Consider the following 18,486-nt stretch of genomic DNA (forward strand, 5'->3'; position numbering starts at 1 on the left):
ATTTGCGCTTGATCCAATTGTCATCTGTGTCCTTGCTCCCATGATCCCGGAGTGAAACCATGAGTTTGGTTACTCTTCGATAAAGCTCACGAGGTTCTTCATCTTCCTTCATTGCAAACTCATCGGCTTCATCTTGCACCACTTCATAGTTGGAGCGTTGAATGCTTGCGCTTCCCCGGTAGAGAGAAACAACTTCGTGCCATGCATCTTTGGCTATGGCGTAGGGCCGGAGGTGAGGAAGATCTTCGGGAGGAATTGCATCTTGGATGATGAAGAGAGCATTCTCATTGAATTGATTATCCGCGGCTTCTCTTGGAGTGAAGTTGCTTCGGTCATGTGGATAGAAACCTTCTTCAATGATTCTCCAAAGATTAGTATTCACATGATTTAAATGACGCTTAAACCGATAGACCTAAGAATCAAAGTCCTCATTTTTCACAATCTTAGGGGGAGGCTGACATGATTCAAATGAGTGGAAGGAATCGGTCCACCATAAACAAGTGGAGGTTCCACATGGGCCAAGATGCCGGTGCCATTTTTTTACCACTAGAAGAAGGAGCCTTTTCACTAGTAACTTCCCCCTTGTCGGAGTTAGCATCTGTCACCTTGTTAGTGGGATCACCCACTTTCAACGGTGTGGTGGATCGTTTAAGCCCTTCAATGAATTTAGTAAACATGTTTTCAACCTCGGTCGTCATGGAGGTTTTCAATGTCTCTGAGGCCACATTGAATTCCTCATGAGAGACCGAGGTTCCCCCGTCGCCCGTAGATGAGATCGGATTCACACCGGAGTGCTCCTCCACACTGTCTATGGTGTCAACCATACTCTTCGGATGGCAAAGTCCTTAGTAAAGAGACGAGGCTCTGATACCAATTGAAAGGATCGATATAGTTGACTAGAGGGGGTGAATAGGCAACTAACAATTTTTAACTTTTCTTTACCAAATTAAACTTTGCATCAAAGTAGGTTGTCTAGACAAGCAACTATGTGAGCAACCTATATGATGCAACAACAACAATCACACAAGCAAGCAAGGGAAATAACACAAATAATCTTGCACAAGTAAAGGTACGAGATAACCAAGAGTGGAGCCGATGGAGACGAGGATGTGTTACCGAAGTTCCTTCCTTTTGAGGGGAAGTACATCTCCGTTGGAGCGGTGTGGAGGCACAATGCTCCCCAAGAAGGCACTAGGGCCACCATATTCTCCTCACGCCCTCACACAATGCGAGATGACGTGATTCCACTATTGGCGCCCTTGGAGGCGGCGACCGGACCTTTACAAACAAGGTTGGGGCAATCTCCACAACTTAATTGGGGGCTCCCAACAACACCACGAAGCTTCACCACAATGGAATATGGCTCCGCGGTGACCTCAACCGTCTAGGGTGCTCAAACACCCAAGAGTAACAAGATCTGCAAGGGATTAGTGGGGGGAATCGAAATTCTCTTTGTGGAAGTGTAGATCGAGGCCTTCTCAACCAATCCCTAAAAAATCAACAAGTTTGATTGGCTAGGGAGAGAGATCGGGCGAAAATGGAGCTTGGAGCAACAATGGAGCTTAGGGTTGGAAGAGGTGGTCAACTTGGAGAAGAAGATACCCCTTATATAGTGGAGAGAGAAATCCAACCGTTATCCACTTAACGAGCCCACGACATGCGGTAATATCACGCCTGCCAAGCGGTGCTACCGCAAGTCCTCACGGTACTACTGCACCCCCTTGCGGTACTACCGCAAGGTAGGGTTGGACCAACCTGGGAAGGTCGTGGACAAGTAAACGTCGTGGCTAGTTCCGCTGATTTTCAAATAGTGCAAAAGTCCGACACGGTACTACCGCTGAAGGCAAGCGGTACTACCACGCGAAGAGCGGATGTAAAAAATTACATCTGCTCCTACTTCCGCTACTGGTGTTGTGCCGGACCAGGGCTCATGGTACTACGGCTCCCAAGGAGCGGTACTACCGTGACCACCTGCGGTACTACCGCAAAGGCGGTACTATCGCAGGGGCTTGCAGTACTACCGCTCCGAAGAGCAGTACTACCGCAAGCCTCAGAATAGCAACAATAGGAAAACTTCTTTTTGCACAAACACGAAGAAACGGAGGATGCTCCAAAGTGCTAAGGGAAAGGTGGTGCAAAGAGGAGTAAACGTGTACGTGACGATTCCACCCAAACCTTTCCAAAACGGATCCCCTCTTAATAGTACGGCTTTCCTACGACTCAAATCCACCAAAAAAGGAACGTAGAAAAAACGCCGTCTTCAATAATCTTCGAGGGGCTCCTAACCGTCTTGTGCCTAGTCATGAAATATCTGAAATACTCGAGACACACGATTAGTCCGCAAATGCATTGTCATCAATCACCAAAACACCTTAGGGATAAATATGCCCTTACAACTGTTCTCCTCCATTTTGCAGCTATAGAACTTATTGGAGACTTTACATCTCTTAATCCGGGCATTTGCTTGAAATATTAACTTCAATTCTAGCATGACTAATAAACATTTATCATGATATGTAAGGAAATATAAATAACAATTTTATTATTGCCTCTAGGGCATATTTCCTTCACATGGTTTTTTTTCTTTAGCGTGTGTCGCTACTCGAAGGGAAGCTTGGCTTGGCTGCCTAAGGGGAGGCAGTGTAGCTTCGTGTCAATGTCCATTGTTTCTTTCTTCGGCATGTGTCGCTGTTGGAAGGGAAGGTGTGGAGGTCCCGTCGTCCCAAGTGTCATAATCCCTAGCAACGACATTTTCTTCCACTATTTGGGGTCCTCTTGGCATAAGTCAAGGAGTTATCTATAGTCTTTGTTTTTATTTGGGATCTGATATAAACAATCACGTGCCACCGCTTCTGGGGCCTTCGAGATCCTTCCGAAGAAAAAGAAAACGCATGGCATTTGTATTTGTATAAATGCTACTTTTATTTGGGATCTAGTGCAAATTGTCGTGTACGGTGTATCGCTGCTTCCGGGTCCTTCAAGACCCTTCCTCGCGAAGAAAAAAGAAAACGCATGGCATTTACATTTGTATAAATATAATATATATTAGTTTAATCCAAGCATTTATACCCTTCTTGGTATATGCATTCCTTATAATAAAATAAAATAAATCCCAAACAAGTTCCAATAAGCGGAACAAACTTCAACATCAGCACGAATATTTTTAAAAATTAAAGAAACGGAAGCGGCTGTGTCAGCCGAGGAGGACTCTGTGGCAGCCACCTGCTTGTCGCCTCCTCCTTCTCCGTCGCCATCGCTGTCGCCTGCCTCTAGGCCTCAGGCCGCCTCCCAGGAGCGGCCTATGGAGGCGCCGATGGGCCTGCACAGGCTGTAGGGCCCGTCCCCTATCGTGTGGGCCATGCGCACCCGCGTTGCCTCGCTGCCGCGGCTCGCCGAGCCGATCCCCCGCCCGGTCTACCCTCCCCTCCCCAGGAGTCGATCACTGGTAGGAACTATCCTAGGACTCCACAGGAGCTGTTTAATCTCAGACACTCTAGCCTTAGAGTTGTTGTTGAGGGGGCATTTGGAGCTCTGAAGAATGGATTTAAGATCCTAGATTAGAAGTCATTCCACACTTTCCTCTCTCGGGTCAAGCTTGTGCTTGCTTGTTGCATTCTACATCACTGGATTCTGCAATGGGGTTGTGATGAACTGATGTCTGAGGAGGAAGATGTGACGCGTGACAATGTTGTCAGCTCCGACCATGGTGTGGAAGCATTTGACAACGAAGCCTCGAAGAACAAAAGGATAGAGTGGGCACAGGCAATGTGGAATAACAGAGGTTGGACAAAGATCTGAGGAAGAAGAAGAGAAAGAGCAACAGCAGAAGAGAAGAAGAAGTAGATGAGGAGAAGAAGAAAAATAAGCCGAAGAAGAAGAAACAACAATGACAGAAAAAGAGGAAGAGGAAGAGGAAAGGATGGACTTCCACCTAGTTAGCATCGATGAACTTTTCCCTATTCAGTCATATGGCTCTTAATAATTTTTACTGTCATTTGATAGTAGCTAGAATGAACTGCCATTTGTTTCCTAGCTAGGACTGAAACTATGTTCAGATCGTGTGTGGTAAGGTCACCACTAATGAGAAGTGATGAGAACATCTTATACAGTTTACAACCAAACAACGTGTGATATGTGCGGCTACTACGCGGCCAACCAAACGGTGGGTCAATATTAGTTCTCTCGTGCAACCAGCCTAGATGCTGACAACCAAACTATACACAGATGCTAATTTTTGGACCGTTTTACCTCAGCCTTGCCCATCAGAGAAACACATGCAATCCAGGCAAAATTGGTGGAGACAACCAAACACGCCCCTAGGTAATGAGACGGTAGAACCGCTCGCCTCATGCAGCCTCCGAAGTGGGCCGACCCAGTTGCTCGGAACACATATGTTTGTTTGCTTCGTTTGGTTTCTTTCATATTTTTATATTTTTTTCTATTGTTTTTATTTTTAAATATCCTAAGTACATCTATTTCAAAATTTTATTTACTACAATTTTAAAAGTGTTCATGCACATTAAAAAATGCTCATGTTGTGAGAAAAAATCGCACAATTTCAAAAACTATTCCTGACATTTAAGAAATATTAACATGTTTCAAAAATAATTTAGTGATATTTTAAAAGGAAATATATTACAAACAATCATGTAGTTTTTTTCTAAAAAAACATACAACTCCAACAATTAACTGGGCATTTCAAAATATGTTTCTGATATTTAAAAGAATATTTATACAATGTGCAAAGATGTTCTTGTAATTTATAAAAATGTTTCATACAATTCAGAAGAATGTTCGTGACACTTAGAAAATGTCCACGCATATCAAAAATATTTTTGAGACTTACTTTTGAAAGAAAATCATACAATGTAGAAAATGTTCGCTTAATTTAAAAAAACCGTACCACTAAAAAAAGTCGTGACATTTCAAAATGTGCTAACACTTAGAAAATGTCCGCATGTTTAAAAATATTGTTAATGGAATTTCAGAAAACTGTTCAATGTGTGTATAAAAATATTCATTATGTATTTAGAAAATGTTTAATGCATATTTGAAAAATGTTCAACATGTATTCAAACAATGTTCGGCGTGTATTCGGAAAATGCTCGATGTGTGCCTGAAAAATGGTCATCGTCTATTCCAAAACTGTTTGAAGTGTATTCAATTTTTTTAAATGTGTCTAAAAAATAGACAAAAAGGGAAAAGAAAGAAGAAAAGCGCAAAAGAAATAGGGAAAATGTGAAAACAGAAAACCATAAAAAACCGGTGATGAAAACACAAATGAAACAAACAAAAATGCGTAAAAGCTTCCCAAAACTGGAAAGAAGGGAACACAACTGTGCTTTCTAAGTAAACTAACGTGTGCTTTCCATGGGGTGAAGAACAGATGTGCTCCACGCAAGAGCACAACACACTGGTGCTTCCATTCTAAGCACACATGTGCTCCATGCAGAAGCACACTTGTGCTCCGTGCGGGAGTGCAGGACACCCTATTCCTATCAGAGAAAAACTGAGAAAAACAAAAATAATAAAAAGTAAAAAACAAAGAACTAAAAATAAATAAACCCAAAAAAAACCTAGGGAAAACGAAACCCAAAAAAACTGCCTCGATGGGGGGATGCATCCCGCGCCTGAAACGTGGCGGCATCCATGATCAAAGACGGATAAGGAGCAGCGAAGTGGCAGATAGTTGGACCCCATGAAAGAGGATGGAGCCCATGATCATAGACGAGGTCTGATAAGAAGCTTTGGTGGCAACCGTTGATTGTTGGCCTTCATGGCATGACGTTTGATCCTTCTGACCGAAGGGCTGCTGATATCATTCCTCTCTACTTGGCTATTTAAGGAGAGACAGTATAACTTCGTCTCAAAGTTTATGGTTTCTTTTCTTGGTGTGCATCACTAGTGGAAGGGAGGCTTGGCTTGCCTGCCTAAGGGGAGACAATGTAGCTTCCTCTCAACTTTCATGGTTTTTGTCTTAGGTGTGTGCCCCTGCTGAAAGGGGTGTTGTGGAGGACCCGTCGTCTCAACTGGCCTATCCCTAGCAACGGCAAGATTACAAATGTGGAGAAGCTAATTTAGACCGCTCATATTTTCTTCCATTGTCTGGGGTCTTCTTTGCGTAAGTCAAGGAGTTATTGTCTCTAATATTTATTTTTATTTGGGACCTGATGTAAACAATCGTGTGCCACCGCTTCAGTGTCCTTCCAGCACCTTTCTGTGAAAGAAAAAGAAAACATGTGGCATTTATATTTGGGGAGGAGGGTAGGTGGATTGATATAAATTACCGTGTACCGCCTGCTTCTAGGTCCTTCGAGACCCATCCTCCGGAAAAAAAGGAAAAAGTGAGACATTTATTTGTATAAAAATTTCTTTTGGGATATGGCGTAAACTGCCGTGTACCGCCGCTTCCGGATCCTTCGAGACCCTTCCTCGAGAAGAAAAAGAAAAATACGTGGCACTTATATTTGGGGAGGGGGGGCTCATATAAATTACCATGTACCCCCCGCCCTGGGTCCTTCGAGACCCTTCCTGCGAAAGAAAAGGAAAAAGTGGGACATTTATATTTGTATAAAAGTTTCTTTTAGGACATGACGCAAACTGCCGTGTACCGCCGTTTTCGGGTCCTTTGAGACCCTTCCTCGGGAAGAAAACAGAAAATGCGTGGCATTTATATTTGTATAAATATAATGGATCAAGCATTTATACCCTTCTTGGTATATGCATTTCTTATACTAAAATAGATTCTTATACTAAAATAGAATAAATCCCAAACAAGTTCCAATAAGCGGAACAAACTTCAACATCAGCACGAATATTTTAAAAAATGAAAGAAACGGAAGCGGCGGTGTCAACCGGGGAGGACTCTGTGGCAGCCACCTCCTCGCCGTCTCCTCCGCCGCCGTCGGCTGCCTCTAGGCCTCAGGCCGCCTCCCAGACGCGGCCAATGGAGGCGCCGACGGGCCTGCACAGGCTGCGGGGCCCGTCGCCCATCGTGTGGGCCATGCGCACCCGCGTCGCCCCGCCGCCGCGGCTCGCCGAGCCGATCCCCCGCCCCGTCTACCCTCCCCCTCCCCCGCCGCGGGCGCCGCTGCCGCCTCCGGCGGAGAAGAGGCGCCGCGGGCGCCCCCGCAAGGTCGCCTGCCTGCCGCCAACGCCGGGGCTCGGGCCGCCGCCGGGGTTCGCGCCCTCGCCGGCTGCGCGGCCGAATCCGGCGCCGACCGCCCACGGTGAGCCTTCTCGTCCCGATGCATGCTCATGGATGCTTGACCTCCTAGTGTTTGCTGACATCCTCGCTTGTGGCCGTGGACAGGGCAAGGGGACTTGGGCGGGCTCCAGCCGCACGTGCTCACCATTGCTGCGGGAGAGGTATGCTGCTCGACTCTCTGTTCATTCATGTACAATTACAACTGAACCAAAAAGCTCTGAATGACTATGCCCTGCTGATACTCTGAACCCAAACAAGCCACATATGTTTCATTTCGATGATGCAAAGGCTCGCTTTCGCCGCCCCCTCAATGGAAATTGTGTGCAGAGAGCTTGTCTTGATTTCCTATGCCCCTCAATGGAGAAGAAATTCTTGTTAAAGAGCCTTGGAATGTGCAACCGTCCATAGAAACCACTCCCGCAGTTCACAAACAGAAGATGCTCTAACCTTTTTTCTGAATCGGATGTATATAGACACGTTTTAGTGTGTTTGTTCACTCATTTCAGTATGTATGTGGTCCATATTGAAATATCCAAAACATCTTAATTTTTGTGAACGGAGGGAGCATGTGCAGAGTGTTGTGTGTGGCACTATGAGCTGTTCATTGCTCTAGTTGCAGCTTAGTTGGACTTCTATTGCAGCATAGGACCTCGGTCGCGATCTGTAATCTTCAAAAAAAGGCTAATCTTTAGAAGTTTATTATTGCTTTGACGTAAAATTGCAAACGAGGCCAATGCTTACTGTTTTAACCTATTGATGCAAATGAACCTATTAGCTGAACCAAACACTGATGACAAGTTGGATGGGGTGAAGTCAGTACCCAATTTCAGCACAAGTGAATCTTTATTTTAATTGGCACAAGTTATACAGTCATATCTCTAGAAGGAAAGAGAATATAATGGTCAATAGGGCCAGAACACTGCACAGAAGAACATGTGTTTGTCTTAGCCCGTGGGTTTCCTTTTGCTGTGAAACCCCCCTGTTTCTATATACATGATATGCAAAGGTCTTAACATTTGGATGAACCTCATAACAGAGGGGCAATGTTTGGTCACTGAACATACTCTCTCCAATTAAATGTGGCAAGAAATTTCATCATCTGAAAATTGTTCTGCAGGATATCATATCAAGGGTCATGGCGGTCTCACAGCTGAATTCGAAGGCCATCTGCATTCTTTCAGCTCTTGGGTCTGTTAGGGAAGCAGTTCTACTCCAGCCATCTGGTGTCATTCTAAATCACAAGGTTTGACCTTAGCTCCTCAAGATTTAACATATTCTTTTTACAGTTATTCAACATCGCAAACATCATTAGCATGAAATTCTAAAGATGGAAATGTGGGTCAAGTGATTGTTTTGAACAAGTGTCAGTGTCAAATTACATGAAGAAGGCCTGTGGGGAACGTTGCAGTTTTTGTCTCAGTTATACTCCCTCCATTCCAAATTATTCGTCGCAGAAATGGATGCATCTAGAACTAAAATACATCTAGATACATCCAAACCTGCGACAAGTAATTCGGAACGGAGGGAGTATTTGTGATTACAGAGGTCCATTTTTCCGTGTGAGCACAGTTTTCTTACGAGTTCTATTCATCCATTGAAATTTGGTTTCCATAACTCTTAATTCAATTTCTGCAGGGTCCTTTAGAAATCATCCGGCTTTCTGGATCCATTTTGACATCTAATGACCATCGATCTCTGCGTATTACCCTTGCTTCTGTCAATAGTTTTGTGATCAGTGGCATTATAGCTGGACCTCTCATAGCTGAAACTCCTGTCCAGGTATGTAAAGATGTTAGAACGTGTAAAAATGTTCATTTCATTGCTGTAAACAGTTATTTAGTGTTCAAACTTCCTCCATATTTGTCGTAGGAGAAATATGTTAATGAGCAAGTGTTATCTGCTACAAAATAGATTTGCTTCTTTCAAGAATATAAGAAACCGCGTTCTTCTAGGAGAAATATGTTAATGAGCAAGTGTTATCTGCTACAAAATAGATTTGCTTCTTTCAAGAATATAAGAAACCGTGTTCTTCTATTTCAGCCCTTTGTTATATGCCTACATGAAACAGACAAAGTGATAACAGCACATAACTTATTTAATATGCTTCTTTCAGGCAATTCTTGGAAGCTTTCACAACAGTGCATTCTTGCCAAACAACGCACCTAGGGCAGACATTGCGTGTTATCCTAACACGCAAGGTGCCATCGCAAATGGCAGCACTCTACCCAGTGAGCGTTCCAATCCAGTATATGCTTCTCGTACTTCCATGGAACAAAATGAATCAAGTGAGGTTGATGTCAAGCCCTTTGTTGGACTGGTTAATCTAAATCCAGAATATGCATCTCGTACTCCCGTGGTACAGCGTGAATCATATCAGGTTGGTGTCAAGCCCTCAATCCAAAATAGTTTGCTTCTTTCTAGAATATAAGGAACTGCATTCTTCTATTTCAGTCCTTTGTTATATGCCTACATGAAACTGACGAGTGATGAGACAGCAGACCTTGATCCAGTTACTAAGTTAAAATGTGCTTCTTTCAGGCACTTCTCGGAAGCTTTCACAACAATTTGTTCTCTCCAAACAACGCACCTAGGGCAGCCATTCCGTGTTATCCTAACACGCAAGGTGCCACCGGAAATGGCAGCACTCTACCCAGTGATCGCTCCAAGCCACAATATGCATCTCGTACTTCCGTGGAGCAGAACGAATCAGATGAGGTTGATGTCAAGCCCTTTGTTGGATTGCTGAATCCAAATCCAGAATATGCATCTCGTACCCCCGTGGAACGGAACGAATCAAGCGAGATTGATGTCAAGCCCTTTGTCGGACTGGTTATTCCGAATCCAGAATATGCACCTCATACCCCTGTGGAACGGAACGAATCAAGCTAGATTGATGTCAAGCCCTTTGTCAGACTGGTTAATCTGAATCCAGAATATGCACCTCGTACTTCCGTGGAGCAGAACGAATCAGATGGGGTTGATGCCAAGCCCTTTGTTGGAGTAGTTAATCTGAATCCAGAATATGCGTCGTTTACTTCAGCAGAACGGAATGAATCAAGCAAGATCGATGTCGAGCCCTCTGTTGGAGTGGCTTAACAACTTCGCGTCACTGTATTTGATTGAACTCAATCCTGTGATACATTTGCCTCTCAAGGTGGTACAGAAGCACATGCATTAGATAGTTGCGCTTCTGTGACCACCGTGTAACTGAGTTTAGTCTTAGTTTTTCTCTTCTTCTGTTGATAGAGTGAACATTGTACTCTTGGTTCTTTCCTGTTGATAACTATGTTGGTCAGCTGCATATAGACTGAGTGGCACCAGTGCCTCTTTCGTCATCAAATCTATCGATATGCATCCGGCGCTCTTGAGCTGAACCATTCCCTTACATGATTTAGAAGGCAGTTTGTGGGAACCTGGGAGTGTGCTGCCATAGGAAGGCAAGAACGGTCTGAAGATTCAATCAAGGTCTGCCGGCGCTCGAACTTGACGCCATGATCGGTCTGGGCGTTGTTCCATTCTCATCCAGCGAAGATCGATCTCCGCGCGCACAATGATGCCTTTTGAATCTTAGCGTTGCTTCGGATGTAACAGAGTCATTTGTGACATTAGTAGTAGTGTAGTACAGATGAAGAAACTCCATTGCTACATCTCCAAGCTATCTCAAACTTTTCTTCTTCTTCAGATCAGGCTAGTGGATCTGGAGTAGGTGAATGAAGAGGTGGCAATGCTAGTGGATCTGGAGTAGGTTGAATGAAGAGGTGGCAATGCATAGGAGGAATCTTGATGGCCTCTCTCTACCGCTCCTTTCATCTCAAAATAAGTGTCTCAACTTTGTACTAACTTTAGTGTAAAGTTATACTTTTTTTGGAAAAGGAGGTTAAGACCCCGGGCCTCTGCATCAATCGATGCATACGACCATCTTTATTTATTATTCAACAAAGGTCTAACAAGAACATACATCAAGCCACCCGAAGCCATCACTCACACCTACAAAAATCGATAATGTGGAGTGCTCTCACTCCCCATATCTAAACCCAGTATTGTCGTCGATCCATCCACATAACATATCGGAACCAACAGCCGGTGCAGCAGACCTAAAGTGTACACCACATGCAAACATTCTAGACGCTGCCATCTTCATCGGACCGCTGACCCATCTTCAGGAGAGAGATCTGCATCATCCTTACCGGTCCCTCCATCCGCCGACGCCACCACGCCGCCCAACGGTGCCACCGCCCCGCGCTCGTCCATCCAGACGCGAAGATTCTGGAAGATCTGTCGGGTGTAGCACGTGCCGACAAGGCATGACACAGCGTAGCACCTGTCGGCCAGGCATGACTTGACATCTCCACCGAAGGCTTCGTGCAAAACGAAGCCGCTCCACCTCCTGCCTCCGTCTTCCAGCGCTGCTCCACAAACGATGCTTCCATGAGAGAAAACGACACCGTAGTACCGCCATCGTCCGATCTGGAAGACCGGATCCTAGGGTTTCCCCCGGAGCAGCACGAGTTGGTCGACAGTAGTTACACGACGATGCCTTCATCAAGGTAACGATGCAGAACGCCGCCATCGCCTGCCATCAGCTCGGTTTTCACCAGCAACTACGTCTTGTCGACTCCCAACCGGAGCTAAATGACGGATCTCGAGATCTGACCATCCAGCGTCAGGCCGACCACCTCCGATGGAGGAGATGGCCACAACAGATCTGACCGGAGGCGCTGGCGACCAGTCCACCATGGCGAGGAAGGGAGAGACGCGAGTAGGGTCGAGTGGCAGCGGCTAGGGTTTACTCTCGGGTCACCCATGGGGACGACACGGGGTCGAGGATCGATCAGTTGAGACACTTACTTTGGGACAGAGGGAGTATGTCTGTGTGCATGATTCTCGAAAGCGGTGGTAAAAACTACTCCCTCCGTCTCATAATATAGTGTCAAAAAAACGTCTTACATTAAATGTCAAAAATGTCTTACATTATGGGAGGGAGGGACTAGTGCTGTTACCTTGATGGAGATGAAACCAATAATCCAATGGCACATGAGATAAGATAGAAGAAGAGAACAAGATGATGGCGATCCTCGAAGGCCGTGGTAAAAACTGCCCCCTCCTTCTCATAATGTAAGATGTTTTCCGACACTAATGTAGTAGTGTCAAAAATGTCTTAGGGAGGGAGAGAGTAGTGCTGTTACCTTAATGCAGATGAAACCAATCCAATGGCACACCAGATAAGATAGTAGAAGAATCAGAAAACAGATATACGATCTGTCCAACAGATGTAATCTGTCAGCGGGTTGAGATACGACCGGTCAAACGTAGGACAGCCTCATCTCATCTCATGGCTCAACACTGCAGTGGCAGGGACATAACTGTTGAGTGAGCAGCACTAAACTGTAGCCTACTCCAGTGCTCCTAGTAATGATAGATGAGGGATCTATTCTACTCCATACACTTTGCTGTGCTGCACCTGCACATGGCGTCCATGTGATGTGATCTGCCTCTCCATCCATTGGTCTAGTGTGGCAGGCAGAGAACAAGATCCATGAACAAGATAACTCCATCCATTGCTGCATCTCCAAGTCATCTCGTCGAGATCGCGTCAGTGGATCTAGAGTGGATGGCCACATGCATATGCAGAATCTTGCTTGATGGCCTCAGTCTCTGTAGTGTGTCTGTGTGCATGATCCTCGAAGGCAGCAGCATAAACTAGTGCTGTTGAAAGAATATATAAATAGATCAACTTGAGATAAGATAAGACGAATCGCAAGGTAGATATATAAATTACTAGCTCAGAAACAGAGCAGCGAGAGGAACAAGATGATGACCGGTCAAACAGACAGAATCTCACAAGCAACTTGAGATAAGACCGGTCCAACGTAGCACAATTTATTATATATATATATATATATATATATCCGATCTAGACAAATCTAAGACAAGTAATTTGGGACGGAGGTAATTTATTATATATATATCCGATCTAGACAAATCTAAGACAAGTAATTTGGGACGGAGGTAATAGTAAATGATACATAGATCTATCCCATGCACAGGGGGGTTTGTAAACCAATGCAGAATGGGAAAAAGGAGCAACTTTGCTGTCCGGCAAAGTGTGCTGTGCTGCTACACATGCGTCCATGTGATGCGATCTGCCCAAGCAACTACAGCCAGTCAATGCTGGCATGGCCATCACCAACTGTGGTGCAGCATGCAGAGAACAAGATCCATGGATGGACAACTACAACCAGACAATGCTGGCATATGTGCACTGCAACCAATAATATGTAAACACTGGAACAGCAAGATGGTGTACAATCTGTCATCGCCATTTGCAGATCGACAGCAACAACGTTGAGAGGAGAAGAAGCTCCCTAGCAGTGCTAGCTAACATTTCATTTCACAGCATGAAACAGAACAAGATCAAGAGCATACCACAAATCATGAACTGAAATCAGACGCAAGCAACTTCAAATTACATTAGATTTGAACATGATAGTTAGACACTGGACACCAGACAACACACACCACTACCAGTAGAACGCAACAGGGCGTTGCTTGCACACAGCAATTGTGCCAGAGGTTATACCAAGCTATCTCACCAGCAACCACCCTTCCATGAGTTTTCTGCTCCTCAACAACAGCACCCACCAAGAAAGACAGAAACAGCACTACACAAGCCTAAAGCAATCATCAAATTAACATAAGAAAACCAATAATCATACGCGGTACTCGGTTGATCTCTAGTCCTGGAGGTCGGCATCGTCCTCCTCGTCCTCGTACTCGCCCTCCTCGTCGGCGGTGGCGTCCTGGTACTGCTGGTACTCGGACACGAGGTCGTTCATGTTGCTCTCGGCCTCGGTGAACTCCATCTCGTCCATGCCCTCCCCCGTGTACCAGTGCAGGAAGGCCTTGCGCCGGAACATGGCCGTGAACTGCTCGCTCACGCGCCGGAACATCTCCTGGATGGACGTCGAGTTGCCGATGAAGGTGGAGGCCATCTTGAGGCCTGTGGGCGGGATGTCGCACACCGTCGACTTGACGTTGTTGGGGATCCACTCCACGAAGTAGCTCGAGTTCTTGTTCTGCACGTTCAGCATCTGCTCGTCCACCTCCTTGGTGCTCATCTTGCCCCGGAACATGGCCGAGGCCGTCAGGTAGCGCCCGTGGCGCGGGTCGGCCGCGCACATCATGTTCTTGGCGTCCCACATCTGCTGGGTGAGCTCGGGCACGGTGAGCGCGCGGTACTGCTGGCTGCCGCGCGAGGTGAGCGGCGCGAAGCCCACCATGAAGAAGTGCAGCCGCGGGAACGGGATGAGGTTCACGGCCAGCTTGCGGAGGTCCGAGTTGAGCTGCCCCGGGAAGCGCAGGCAGCAGGTGACCCCGCTCATGGTGGCCGAGATGAGGTGGTTCAGGTCGCCGACTGTTGGATTGTTTGATCAGTGGACATCAGGCATCAGCAATCATCAAACGGTAATAAGAATGCAAAGGCTGCAGAGATGATGGAGGAATTGGGTCTGTTTGGACGCTTACAGCTCGGGGTTGTGAGCTTGAGGGTGCGGAAGCAGATGTCGTAGAGCGCCTCGTTGTCGAGCACCATGCACTCGTCGGCGTTCTCGACGAGCTGGTGGACGGAGAGGGTGGCGTTGTAGGGCTCGACGACGGTGTCGGAGACCTTGGGCGAGGGGAAGACGGAGAAGGTGAGCATCATGCGGTCCGGGTACTCCTCCCGGATCTTGGAGATGAGCAGCGTGCCCATGCCGGAGCCGGTGCCGCCGCCCAGCGAGTGGCACACCTGGAAACCTGCCATGCCCGCACAGATCCGTCAGCCAACGCTTCCCTTCCGCTCCAGATCCAACTACGCCGAGGGCGCGGAGGGCGGACGGGTGAACGTAACAGAGGAACGGGGAAGAAACAGGGGGAGAAGAAAAAGCAGAGACCTTGGAGGCAGTCGCAATTCTCGGCCTCCTTGCGGACGACGTCGAGGACGGAGTCGATGAGCTCGGCGCCCTCGGTGTAGTGGCCCTTGGCCCAGTTGTTGCCGGCGCCGGACTGGCCAAAGACGAAGTTGTCGGGGCGGAAGATGCCGCCGTAGGGGCCGGAGCGGACGGAGTCCATGGTCCCCGGCTCGAGGTCCATGAGGACGGCGCGGGGCACGAAGCGGCCGCAGGAGGCCTCGTTGTAGTAGACGTTGACGCGCTCGAGCTGGAGGTCGGTGTCGCCGGCGTAGCGGCCGGTGGGGTCGATCCCGTGCTCCGCGCACACCACCTCCCAGAACTTGGCCCCGATCTGGTTCCCGCACTGCCCGCCCTGGATGTGCAGGATCTCCCTCATCTTCCCTTCGTTTCGGAGGACGGGCGGGCGAACGGCGGCGAGGTGCGGTGCGGCGGCGCCGGTGGTGGGGTGGGGAATTGGGGGATGGCGTTAGTGGGGTGGTAGGGTTTGGTGGGGCGGGATTTATAGAGGGGGGAGGGGTGGGGCTGACGGCGTTGGTGGATCGTTAGTTTGAGGGGGAGTTCGAATTTTGAAATTTTGGGGGGGAGAAAAGAAGCGATTTTTGCGTGGGGCGGCCGCCGGCATGGTCCCTCGTGGTAACGGTTACTTCTTTCTTGGGTGGGCGGCGCCGAGGGGAGGTGAATTTTGTTGACGGCTTCATCATGGTGAAACTCAACAAAGTCAAGAGGTCCGCCACCCTCTTGCGTACTCCTACGCCGTCATAGCGCTTCGGGGCGACCAACACCCGCCGCCTCTGCCAAGGTACTGGAGAATACGACCGCGCGCCATTGTTGTGATCGCATTGGATAGGAGCGGCGGCGTGTAGCGCTCCTCCTCGACGCGCCGGGGCGGCGGAGGCAACCGCTCTTCCTTGACGTGTCGGGGTGGCGGCAAGAGGCGCTCCTCCTTGACACGTCGGCGCAGCGGCGAGAGGCGCTCTTCCTTCACGCGAGGTTCAATTTGGACGCCGCGGTCGCGCGACGGAGAGCGCAGAGCGAATGCCGGTTCCTGCTGCACGGGGAGGAGCGTCCCTGGTGGCGGAGCAGGGCCGTTCAGGTGGAGCACGGAGCGACGGAGCATCACCTCGATCTATTCCTCGTACTCCGCATCGGTGCCAGCGTACATCAGGCCCGTCGCCACTAGCGCGGACTGTTGCGGCGGCGGCTGGTCATCCACATTGCTGGATGAGATGACAATCTCTGACTTCGTCGAGGAGCCGCCCGCCGATGAGGACAGCGCCCCGGAGTTCGAGGGCGATGTTGCCACGATCCGCTGGAGCCCGTCCCGGAACTGCCGCCTGTCGGCACCGAAGCCCATGATTTTGCACATCCCGCAGTTGTGGAGGGAGATGGGCGGGGAGAGGGAAGGAGGAGGAGGAGGAAGAGCAGATAGATTGCGATGTGGATGGCGCCAGAGCGCTGCTTATATAGCCGAGGCCAGGCCATGTGAAGGGCCGGCCAGCCTCTTTAATGGGGCGCAACGGCAGACTTGGTTCATCGGGAAGCGGCATTGAAGATGCGGCTCCCGAGAGGTCGCGTCGACCAGTGTCTCCCTCCCTCTAGTCACATCACGGCATCAATGTCGGGTGCTGCGTGCTCTGGGCCGACATGAATGCGGAGCAATAAGCGGCGCGTGCATCGAAAAGAAAACCGGGAGGGATAGGTGGAGGGTTTGGGTGGGCCAGGGCGGTCAGAAGCGGGTGTGTCTGCTGTTCGGATGCCCAGAAAGCTCCCCCACGTTTATCTCCGTTTTACCGAAAAAAGTACGCCCGAATCGCGTCGCGGACCGATACAAGATCGTGTTGAATGACTTCCGCGGTCCAGACAACGTGGTCCAAACATATGCGGACGGTTTAAGGATCAGTGTTGGAGATATCCTAAGGAGATAATTACTACTTATGCCAACCAAAAAAAATTAAGGGATTTGGAATATGCTAGCTAGTGCTTATTAATTCTACAAACCCAAAAAATTCCCTATACATAAAACCTTTTGGGATCTTTAGAGCATCTATAGCTGGATTTGGCCAATTTGTCCTTCAAATGCCCGCAGACATGCCCAGACGCGTCCGCAAATAATGACCGGGCACGTCTTAAAATAGCCACTCTGCATCCGTCTCTCTCATATTTCATTCCCTAGGTCCATACAAAGCTTGCAAAGAAATCTTGCATACTACATACTACGTACTTCCCTAACTAGTCTTCGTCCTCGAAGATGTCCACGCCGACGGTGCCGGGCGCCGGCTGGAAGGGCGGGGAGGAGGGCCCCGACTCATCCTCCTCCTGCTCGACCTCATCCATGTAGGTGAGCGTCTCCGCCTCCTCCGTGGCCTGCTGCGCCTCCATCTCCTGCCGCCGACAGTGTCTTGCCTCCGCAGCCGACTCCGACCGAAAGGAATCGATGATGGCCTGCTGCTCCGCCTGCAGATCCCCGACGCCAACATCCCCCACATCCTCCTCCTCCGGCTCATCCTCCTCCTCCTCCTCCTCAAAGTCGTTCTCCTATCGTCCTCCTCCACCTCCACCTCCTCCTCCTCCGGATCCACTGCATCCGGAGGTAGCCCTGCGGCGATCCGGGCTTCGCGCCTAGCCTGGATCTGCTCAACGAGCTCCGGCGTCAGAAATGACTCGCTTCTCATCCGGTGGCGTGGAGGTATGGCTACTAGACGGACGGGTGGAGTGGGAAGTGGCGGCGGCGGCGGACATGAGTGTGGATGGATGGTACGGTTTCGGTGTCGCTGGTCGACTTAAATAGCCGGGCAAGGCACTACGCGACCCGCCAGAGCTGCGCTACGCGGCGTCACCGGTCCGACAGAGAAGACGAGCTTCGGACCGCCAGATTTGAGGGCATTTCTGGCTAAGACCCCTTCGTCAGTCCGACGTGACGGGCATGCCCGGACGCCCCCATATCCGCTTCATATTTGGGCTAGACATGAGAAATGCCGGTCAGTTCGGACGTTTGAGGCGTTCGTCTGGGTCGAAAAAATATGATTGGGCGGCCTGCTGGATGTAGGAAGCAGGTTTGAGGCGCCCGGCTGCAGGTGCTCTTAGCAACCAAGTAAAACAAATTATCTGCTAGCCATAGAGAATTTACTTAAGTAGCACATGAACTAGCTTTAATCCTCCAATGTTTGGTTAGAAGATGCCTCTGAGGCTACTGTCTCCAGGCTTGGAAATGATTCTACGTACTATTCTCGTGATTGAATAAAGGAGATTTTCATTGCAAAAAAAAAAAGAATAAAGGAGATTTTGAACTGTCAAAAGAAAGTAAAACATACTATGTTAAACACAGAATCA

At 48.5% G+C, this 18,486-nt stretch overlaps 2 protein-coding genes across 2 annotated transcripts; one reads left to right on the top strand and one right to left on the bottom strand.

Annotated features, from left to right (window-relative positions):
- The first annotated feature begins 6,826 nt into the window (after positions 1–6,826).
- Positions 6,827–10,597, top strand: LOC123101820 (uncharacterized). The gene is made up of 6 exons (XM_044523098.1): positions 6,827–7,229; positions 7,313–7,368; positions 8,325–8,450; positions 8,843–8,986; positions 9,321–9,584; positions 9,746–10,597. Exons 1-6 carry the CDS (start codon positions 6,827–6,829, stop codon positions 10,094–10,096), a joined length of 1,344 nt encoding a protein of 447 aa, XP_044379033.1. The 3' UTR covers positions 10,097–10,597.
- A 3,057-nt stretch (positions 10,598–13,654) lies between these two features.
- Positions 13,655–15,636, bottom strand: LOC123106070 (tubulin beta-2 chain). The gene is made up of 3 exons (XM_044528277.1): positions 15,139–15,636; positions 14,732–15,001; positions 13,655–14,621 (listed from the first exon to the last, which is right to left on the bottom strand). Exons 1-3 carry the CDS (start codon positions 15,530–15,532, stop codon positions 13,942–13,944), a joined length of 1,344 nt encoding a protein of 447 aa, XP_044384212.1. The 5' UTR covers positions 15,533–15,636; the 3' UTR covers positions 13,655–13,941.
- Between the last annotated feature and the right edge of the window lie 2,850 nt (positions 15,637–18,486).

This window comes from Triticum aestivum, chromosome 5A, assembly GCF_018294505.1.
Source record: "Triticum aestivum cultivar Chinese Spring chromosome 5A, IWGSC CS RefSeq v2.1, whole genome shotgun sequence".
Lineage (NCBI taxonomy): Eukaryota > Viridiplantae > Streptophyta > Magnoliopsida > Poales > Poaceae > Triticum > Triticum aestivum.